This window comes from Melospiza georgiana, chromosome 10 (genome assembly GCF_028018845.1).
Source record: "Melospiza georgiana isolate bMelGeo1 chromosome 10, bMelGeo1.pri, whole genome shotgun sequence".
Lineage (NCBI taxonomy): Eukaryota > Metazoa > Chordata > Aves > Passeriformes > Passerellidae > Melospiza > Melospiza georgiana.
This window is the reverse complement of record NC_080439.1, coordinates 16,880,494-16,890,640: the sequence shown is the minus strand read 5'-3', so window position 1 is coordinate 16,890,640 and position 10,147 is coordinate 16,880,494. Positions and strand designations below refer to the sequence as shown.

At 44.7% G+C, this 10,147-nt stretch overlaps 1 protein-coding gene across 1 annotated transcript; it reads right to left on the bottom strand.

The window, feature by feature from the left end:
* Positions 1-855: 855 nt before the first annotated feature.
* SCG2 (secretogranin II) lies at positions 856-6,425 on the bottom strand. Its single transcript, XM_058031563.1, has 2 exons — positions 6,343-6,425; positions 856-3,134 (listed from the first exon to the last, which is right to left on the bottom strand). The coding sequence occupies exon 2, from the start codon at positions 3,118-3,120 to the stop codon at positions 1,243-1,245; it is 1,878 nt and encodes a 625-aa protein (XP_057887546.1). The 5' UTR covers positions 3,121-3,134; positions 6,343-6,425; the 3' UTR covers positions 856-1,242.
* Positions 6,426-10,147: the final 3,722 nt, after the last annotated feature.

The window sequence follows — 10,147 nt, the reverse complement described above, 5'->3', positions numbered from 1 at the left end:
TTAGACATTGCCTTGCCAAAAATCATCCCCACCCCACTTAGCCCAGATGAGCTGCTGCAGAATACCACAGGGAAAACCACTTTTAAACTATAATCCTGGAAATGAGCTGTCCCAGTGAAAACCACCTCTGACTCACAGCGTTATGCAAGCACATTTCCTTCTGTAAAAGAGCCAGAACCTTTCCAGACCACCTACTGCAGGTCATAGCAGGAGCTCAAAAGACATTTCAAGTGTCCAGATAGTGTGCTGAATAGTAAAGGTTTTCTGTGTATTTATGTGACATGTAATGGTCATTTCTTGGAGAAGGAAATAATATTTTAATCAGACAAACCAATGCTGTTGCCCACAGGGGAGCTCCCTGCCTCTTTCTTTTTGGTTGTCACCATGAGAGATGGAGGGGACTCGTCGGCAGAGCTCCCCAGAGCTCACCTAGGAAGGTTTCATCTTGTATTTTTTCAGAGCTTCATCATCAAGCCTGTCTCAGCTGGACAAATCATTTATGTTCCTCCTGCTGCCAGGAGGTACAGATACTCTTAATTATGTGAGGCCAAATTTTCAGTTGTAGGTAATGCAGGTATTACACTGACTGACTTCAGCAAGCTCTTTAGGTACCCCCTGCCCTAAAGGGTAACACCAGTTGATGGCCCAGAAAACCACAAGTTTATTCTTACAACTTAATGTGTAGGGAAAATAATGTATTTCAGAAGAGTCATCTGTAGAAGTAAAAATATGTTTCCAATTAGTATGACTTTATCAACTGTCACAAAGAAACAAAGTCGATTGTCCAGAAATAATTTATTCATCAACAATAAAACACTGAATAGAAAAAGCCTTGTAAATAAAACTATATATATATATAATGCTTTATTTTTTTTATTCGATACTGCACAAAAACCACTACAGACAGTAACAAAATAATCCAATTAATCTTAAAAATTTCAAATTATAATTGTCACTCTTCATTTATCATGTTTTATTAACAATGCAAAGGTCATTTGTTTACACATTATACTTTTACTTGATATCATTAAATTGTTTCTTAAAACACTTGAAGCAATTTGTTGTTTGCCCCATAATTTATAACATATATCAATAAACAATATAACAGCTCTGAGAAAGATATGCAGACTGTTCAATGGTAAATAGTCTACCATAGGTTGTTTAGTGTGAGAGCAGGAATAAATCACAACTGAATTGGGAAAGAAGTCAACACATTGAAGAGAAATAATACTTGGGGAACAATTACATGTTTTCCATTGCTCGCTTGGTGATGTGATCTCTTTCAAGCTCTGACTTCTCCTGTTTTAGGTACTCCAGCACCTTTGCCAGCATATCCTCGTCCAGGAGCTGCCTGGTTTGCGTGTCGTCAGCCTCCCCAGCCATGGAGAGCCTTTTGCTGAGCGAGGCCAGCTTGGCAGCCTCCTGTGGTCCCAGCTGGTTGAGGTGCTCCCGGAGGGCCTGCTCCAGCTGCTCCTCCTCCTGCAGGTCGCTCTCCGAGGCTGCAGCAGGGACTCTTTTCATCTGGTTGCTGTTGATCACCTCGGGGTACTTGGCCAGCACCTTTGCCAAGTAATCAGCCAGCTCTTCATCCTTCTCATTCAGCTTCTCGTACTCCGCTTGTCGCCTCTCCAAGTCGTTCATCCAGGCAGCTTTGGGGAACAGGTGCCCTTTCAATCTTCTGGGAATGTAAGACAGTCTTGGCAAGTCATTTTCTTGATTCAGACGATTTAGTAAGTAGGAGGGATTCTGGTTAGCTAAATTGTCATTTCCCAGAAGGCTGACAATATCTTCAATATTGAGGTCTTCGGGTAGATTTTCTGGAATAAGAGGCTGCTTCATGTACCCATTTTTAGAGTTTATATTATTTTTAAATATATCACTCTGTCCCAGATTGGTTTCAGTTATCTCGTCAAGGTCTTCTGGGAATTCCATTTCCTGCTCAGCTTCCAACCTTTCGCTCTGAAGCTGCTTTTTTTCTCCAGCTTTCAACATGTCTAATAAATCCTCAGGAGGAATTTGCAAATTCCTTGAGATTTCTATCAGCTGAGCTATAGCCTGAGGATCAAGTTGTTTATCCAAAAACATGGATGCTCTTTTTTCCTCAAGTTCTCCTCCAGTCCTTAATTTCCTGTTCCCAGCACTACCCATCAGCCTCTTCAGGTAGTAATTCATTAGTTTTGAAACATCCTCTGACACTTGATCTTTATTTTCTCTTCTTATTTCATCCTCAAGGAAGCTGAGTTTTCCCGATCTTTTCATTTCCTCATCAATCTCCTCTTCATGTTTATCAATTTCCTCTTTGCTGTCTTTTATCTCTTCCTGGGTTTGGCTTTCCACTTTTTCCTCTATGGGATTCCAATCTTCTCCTCCAACCACGTCTTCATACGCAATGTTATTCACTTTGTACACATCATCTTCATCATCTGTGTACAACTTCTGGTCCTCATCCACCCTCTCTTTCTTGTGGCTGCTGGGCCCTGCCATCTTTCCCAGCTCCTGGAACACGGACTCGAGGGTGGCGAGGCTCTGGGGCGTGTACTGCTCCTCCACGATCTCGTTGGTGCGCTTGAAGGGACTGTCCCTTGAGCCCTCTTCATAGTGCCCAAGCGGCATCTTGAGGTACTTCTGCCACCTCTCAGGCCACTTGTAAGCCTCGTAATCATCAGTCACTCCGGCTGGAAAGCTGTTATCTGAACCCAGACCGTAGGGCTTATTCTCCTTTGGGCCAGCCTTTGACTCCTTCTCGGCTTGCCGCAAGGCTTCCAGCATCACCTTAACCCACTGGGACTCATCTTCAGTCAAAGAATCCCGCGCGTTATCCGGGAGGTGGAGCTGGTCCTTGCTTTCTCTCTGTGGGAGGAGGTAGGGGACGCTTTGATAAGAGCTGTAGTCAGGGCTGCCTTCTCCCTTGTTGGTTTGCTTGCGAAGGTCCTCTATGTACTCCAGGGCTTTGATCATGTCGGGGTTTGGGAGCCTTTGCAGGTTTTTCATTGCATAGTCTGGGTCTTTCTGGAGCAGCTGGTGCTGCTGGAAGGAGGCTGCATCGACCCAACAGATTAGGACAAAAAAAAAGGTGAGAGCACAGGCTGTTCCAGGCTGGAAGGTTTTAGTTTCTGCCATGTTTAAAACGTTTCCTTTAAATAAAGAAGAAGAAGAAGAAAAAGAAGCTGTTAACACATGGAGACAGGCTTAGGAAAGAGAGCTCTGCAAGAAATTTCTTATCTCTATGCTTCATGCACTTTATGAACATTAATTGTCCAATGGCAGCACCAAAGTACAAAATACCAACCCCATATAACTCATGAAATGCCCATAGACACACCTAGATGTCATTTTGATCATGAGAACAAAGCACCTAAATGACAAAATTGGTGTATCCATAAATTTAAATGCTGCTCAAAATACTAGTATTAAAACTACAGACAGAAATATTTTGTGAGATTACTCCATAGGTCATCTAATTTCTTGCCAGGACATTACTGCTGAATGGTGCTTATGTCATGAAGTGAACATGACATATAAAATTACTTGCAAGTTTATTTCTGTCACTACTCATAGTACTGAAGCTATTTCCTTTATTTTGCTATTCCATATTAAAAAATTATTTGTATTACAATGGAATATCGGTTAATGACTCTATGACTCATCTTCCTAGGGCAATGATCTCTTACATGAGAGGAAAAATATCATTTATCCTAAAGGTATAAAATAATTTTACTGAATCCCTGAAAGCCCATCTTAGAAATGAGCTTGAGTAGGTAGGTTCTGAGTGGTGATTTCATTCATTTCCTTATTCATTCACTCCAGCAGAAATTGAATCAGGTCCCAGGACAGGCAGAAACATGACCACTGGCAAATTTGGTTAGAATAGATCAGTAGAAGCCCATGTCTGCCCAGCGTACACCAGACAAAAATAAACTCTGGAGCAGAACTGGGAAAAACATGCCCGTGACAGAAGTGAGATGATTACAGCATCACTGTGCATGAGGGTACAGCTGCAAAACCCCAGCCTTGCAGAGCTGGGCACCCTCCCCACAGCACAGGAGAAATTGCCACCAGTCACTCCCCAGGCCACTCTCAGGCACACTGGGGCCACAGGACACATGGGACTCTTTTCTGACCCACTTGCATTTACAAATAAAGTACAATATGAGAAAGGAATGATAAAGATATCAACTGCTTTGATAAATCGACCTATTTTGGTTCCTTTGGTTTTTGGCTTGTTAAAGCATCCTGCTGAGACTCTGGTAGTTCATGAGAGCCTGAAAGAGCTGTGTACACCGTGTTTACCCACTGCTGCAAGCAGAAAGTGAGCATGAATGTGTTCATTTCAGCTCACTTGTAGATTTTTCCACTCCATTTTTGTCCTTAACATAATGTGACTTAACTAAATAATTAAAGCCCTATCAGTTCAGAGAGCTGCTTATTTTCCTCCCTTCAGTATGCATGAGCAGGCTAACAGGCATAATAGCAAACAATTTCCCCAAACATTTCTGACTTCAAGCCTGGATACATTTGAGCATTGATTTCACAAATGATTAGTTCAACAGCTAATTAGACAGTCCCGCCCTCCGGATCTGAGTTTGCCCTGAGTCAAAGCCAACCCATTGCTTCATTTTCTGTCACAGAAAAGGCATTAGCCCTGGACATAAATGTATATATCCATTAAAAATCTCCAACAAACAAACAAAACACCCCCAGCCAAACATCACCTAATTCTCTATTTCTGTAGCAAATAAGTAAATTAAGGCTTTCTTTTTCAGCAGACTGGTCATTGACAGAGTTCATTTGTCAGCACACGAGAAACTGTCCTTTCCAAGGGATGGGGGAAGGGAGAGTCCTTCTATAATCATCTGCCAAGCACCTCCCACTCACAAGGACCAGGAACTCACCCTCCTTCTCTGCACACAATTGGGATTGTTACAGCCTTTGCAAGGGCTGTCAGCATCCCACTGAAATCAAAATGTGTGCAGCCAGGCAAAGTTTAGTTTAGTGTTCCACAAGGATGTTGCTCAGTTGGATATTTCCTTTGCAGGAATAACAGATCATTGGCTCCTCTCTACATATTTTCTGTGCATTTGCCTCTAGGTCAACTTTTACTTCTAATTTATTGGTAGATGATATTTGAAAGCCTTGTTAAACAGATTTGGGGATGTTTTCTTTTACAAGCTATCAGTTCAGGTCATAAATCTTGTCATTAAATATACTGCGCTATCCAAGGTAAGAGTGCTCTTCCCCAGTCGTTCAGACTTTAATTCCACATTTGTTTTTAAAACGGGACATTTTAGCCTATCTTTAGGAAATATTGTAAACATTCTCTCCTGTGCTTCTCTAAAGACAATATGCCAAAACAGCTCTTTTGTCTTCAGATCAATAACTGTGAAGCCAGTCTAGATGGAGAGCATATTTTCTCCTCTATTAGAACCTAACAAACAGGAAAATCATCTTTTAGCCAGCAAATGAAGATGAAGAAGCTCCTCTTTACAAAATGAGGCAACCATTATCAAAATTTAACACATACAAAGGCAATACAGACTGAAAAAAGTTCCCTAAAAAACAGACACAGAAAATATCTTGTTTCTGGGATGTTTCCATGGTAGCAGTAATTTTCTCTCTCATTCTCCTGGCAGTTGTTTCTGATGTGACTCTAATGTTTCCAGTGAAATTTAGCTATGAAAACTCATAGTTTTTTCCTATAGATGTGTCCCTGCTCTGACAGCCTTAGGTGAAACATAAGAGCAGTTATCCATAGGGAAAATAAGTATATCATGCACTCTTCCTCCCATTTCTTTTTTGCAATAAATAACACGACTGCAGCAAATCCGCCTTGTTTATAAGCATCCCTAACCTTTTACCCTGTGGAAGGAACCGAAAACACAAACAAAACAGCAACGAAGGGCAAAACCCCAAACCCACGGCAGTCCTAGTGACTCTAAGGACTGTTTGCATGCGGATCCATCTGGGAAGGGGCTCGGAGGGTGTTTGATCAGAGGGATCCCCCTGCCCATCCGTGAAGCGCTGTGAGCGGGCACGGCTGAGCGCCGCCGCTCGCGGGAGCGCTCCGGTACAATACATATGCATTTATACATGCATCTTTATATGTATACTATATCTATAGTGATAGGGGTGCATTTTATAGGGATGTGTTCCCTTGCAAGCCCAGCCCCGGCACCACCAGCTCAAGGTGCGACTTCAGCGCTCTCTCGGTGTCGGATCCTCCTGCGCAGCCCTGGGGCTCCGCGCATCCTGCATCCCAGCCTACATCCCTGCATCCCAGCCTACATCCCTGCATCCCCATCTACATCCCTGCATCGCTACAGCCCGGCGGCCCTGCAGCCCTACCTGCGCTGCCGCCGCTCCGCCGCTCCGCCGCCTTCAGCACCCGGACAGCGCCCGCTTATACCGCCCCGGCCGCGCGTCACGGCCCCGCCCGGCTCGGCTCGGCTCCGCCCGCATCGGCCCGGCCCGGCCCGGCCCAGCCCCGCCCGGCCCAGCCCCGCCCGGCTCGGCACCGCCGGATCCGCGACCCCCAGCCCGGGCACGTCAAACCGGCAGCGGGAAAAGGACGGGATGGAAAAAAAAGGAGAAAAGTAAAAAAATATAGAGGGGAAAAACGAGGATAAACAAGGAGAGAAAAGGAAGGCAAGGAGGAAAGGGGAAAAGGTTTAAAAATAAAAAAGAAAGCAAAAGGCAGAAGTGATGCAGGCAGTGCCTTCAGCTTCTCAGGCGGGGAGGAAGGACTCGATAAACCCGACCCAGAGCAAACCAGCAGCAGGGCACACACCCAGGGCTGTGGGGCAGGAGCCAGAGCCGATGAGAGAGCATCCCGGCTGTGAGGATGACTCTGCACCCAGGGTCAGTGTGAGCGTGCCTGGCTGTGCCCGTGCCTTGGCAGGAGACGGCCTTTCAACAGCTATCGCCAGCAGGGTTTTTTTATTTTTTCTCTTTAGTTCAGTGACTGAGCTGTTGTGGCACATTTCTGGCTTTGTCACAGGGCAGGGATAGTTCACGGCCCTGTCATCAGTGTAGGAGGCTCTGGAGTTCTGCACCCACAGAGATGGGCTGAGGGGGAAGGACACCCTTCCCTTGTTTGTCTGAGGTAGACGGACAAACTGAAACACGGTGGGGAAATAGAAGGCAGAAGGCTCCTCCTGCCCCAGCAGCCCCACCCCAGCCGTGTGCCCCGGCTGTGGTGGCTGTGACATGGGACAGGGGCCAGGCTGGCACTGCTCGGGATGGGGATGCAGCCAGAGAGGGACTGCCCATCCCTGGGGCACTGCTGAAAAGGCCCTCATGGTTCTACCTCCATTTTCAGCACTCAAAAAGGGCAGCACCTGCACGCCTGGATCAGTGGGAGGAGTAAATACCAACATGCCATAAATCACAAAACACCAGATGTAACACATGGCTTCAGCTGATGCTCAGAGTTTTAGCTTGCTCCTTCTGCTTCCTTTCTATTACAGAAAGGTTGTTTTGCTTTGGCTTTTAAATAAGGATTCCTTTTCCCCAAAAATAAATCTTTCCTGACAATTTTGACCTTTTACAGCACAAAATGCAAAAAAAAGCTAGGATGAATGTACCTTCCAAGCCAATAAACATTACAAAATTAAATTATTGTAAGAACAGTAAGCTAGAAATAATTGTAGCCATGAACAGACAAGAAGAAAATCCCGGCTGCATTTGCTGTAGCTGACACAGAAATCTGGAAATAAGAGATCTTGTTTCACCTCATGTAGTTTTATGAGTAAAATACAGTATGAGTTTTTGTGCTGAAACTCTTCAGCAGCAGCTGTATTCTGGCCCCAGATTCCATCCAACACACACACACACTTTCATTAGCAGACCCAGGAAGAAAAGAGCCCAGAAAATACTGCATTAGGGCCTGTGTTGGCAGCCCTGAGGAAGGGAAACAAAGGCAATGCTGCAGTGAGCTGAGGGCAAGGTCCAGGTGCCCTCTGAGCAGCTGGTGCTGAATTGCTGGGCACCAAATCCCTCCAGCAGGGCTCTGAGCACCACAAACTGAATTGCTGGGCACCACATCCCTTCAGCAGGGCTCTGAGTGCCCACAAAACACAGCTCTGCAAACGCTGATACACCTCAGCCCATGGACAGAATACTCAATGCAATCAAAACCAACAAACAAAATAATAACAAAAACACCCAGCAGAAAATTACTCAATTCAGACTTTCAGGAATTTTCTTGTGCTTCTGCAGGTGTTTCCAACAGGCTCTCGTGCATTCTGCCACCAAATGAGTAATACTCATGGAGCAAATTCTTTCCCATGAAATCATCCTGTTGAACCCCATCCATCCTGATCCCTGATCTTCTGCTGTAGAGCACATTTCAGACAAACCAAATTATCTGACACATGAGCAAGATTCCATCCTCCTTAGCCACTCACCTCAGATTTACAGCATGTAAAGTCAGCCAGACACTTGGCTTAGGTCTCTGCTGTGGCTATTCTGGGTTCAGTGGATAAAATTTTCCAAAGGCTCTCTACAATCCATCTGTCAATTTTACTCCATATCAAAAAATGTTGCCTGGACTTTGTGCTTATGATTGGTTGCATCCACACAGCCCTATAAGGAGGAGCCCTGAAAGTACATTACTGAATGTACTTTTTTTGGTCATATTGAATGTACAGCATTCTTTTCCTCAGAATGAGTCATGCAACTGAAAATTGGATCTGTTCTGTCATCAGAAGTTTCATGGCATTTTATACAGGAGTAAGATCACATCACAGCATCTCTCAGTTTTAGGAAATTGCATTAGAATTAGTTCAATATCAACTGCTTAAGCAAAAGAGCGGGGTAATCTCGTTTTTCTGAGTGAATTTTGACCACGTGCATCCTTTTGTGCATCCTGGGAGCAGCCCAGCTCTATCTGCAGTGATTTCTCTCAACAGCTTGCCTTGTCACATGCCCTCCCTCACCTAGTCATGCATCATGAGAAGATAAAAGTTAATCAATCAACCCTGCACCTTGCAGCAAAGGCTTTTCTTTCACTCCCTGCAAGAAGGAGGGCACGGGGTTGGGAGGAGAACTTCACTGCAGCAAACAGAGGCTGGAGGGCTCCAGCCCGCTCTGGTTCGTCACAGCCCAGCTGGAATATCCTCATCCCTGCAGTCAGTGGGGGAAGAACAGCCAGGAAACTCGTCTTGAGAGGCAGCACGGTCTGGCAAAGGGCCCTGGGGTCCCTGTGCCCAGGCCCCAGCACACACCAGGGCCACAGCAGCCCAGGGACCACGGGCTCCCACCACACCTGCCCAGCTCCAGCAGAGGACGGAACAATGAGGAACGACGATCTTGCTGGGATAACCATCCCAGCAGAAACACAGAGGCAGCACATTTATCTTTTCTAAACACCAGAATGGTTTCTGCTTCTGCAGCTCTGGCTCTCTCCTCCTCTAATTGGTGCCACCAAGATCAGCACTGCTCAAAAATAAAGCAGGGTTGTGTCAATATTGATTATTTCCCTCCCTTCTTCTGTTTCCAGTGGCAACTAAAAATAATTTACAATTCATTACAGACATGACATCTCCTGCAGAATAAATGCCATTGTCATATTTAAAATTCAGTCCATATCTGACTTGAATATCTTCATTTTCTCTGAATATAATGAGAAAGAGGAGGTTTTCTTTCCTCTGAAAAAGCTCATCTGCCATAATAGATACAGATTCATTTAAATTATTTTAATTTTAAAATACTTGAACTCTGCTTGTATCAACATCAGACTCGTCATTTTCTGCTCATTTTGCATGCTTGAAAGATCAATCATATTTGTATGCAAATATTTTTGGCCTCCCTAAATTTAGTGCACAATAAATGGCTCAAATTTCATTTCCAAAGCCATAAGGGGAGGGATAAATACAGCATTGTAAGGAAAAAATAAGGATTTTGCAGTTTTTAACCACAGTCCTTTAAAAGCAGAGATGTCAAGGCAAGCATCCACTGGCTGTAGATCACTGGGCTTTATTCAACACTGCAATGAGATTAGGCAGGTTTAACACCAGCCTGCCATGCACACCTCCCTGAGGGGACATTTCAAGAACAGGAAAAGCTAAGGAAAAACAAAAAAAAAAACACCAAAATCTGGACTTTTATTCAACATTTACAAGCTCAGGATTTCAGGCTGCCTGCTTGTAAG

What these genes read in the sequence shown, in the direction of transcription:
- SCG2 (XM_058031563.1), bottom strand. Translation starts at nt 3,120, where the DNA reads ATGGCAGAAACTAAAACCTTCCAGCCTGGAACAGCCTGTGCTCTCACC.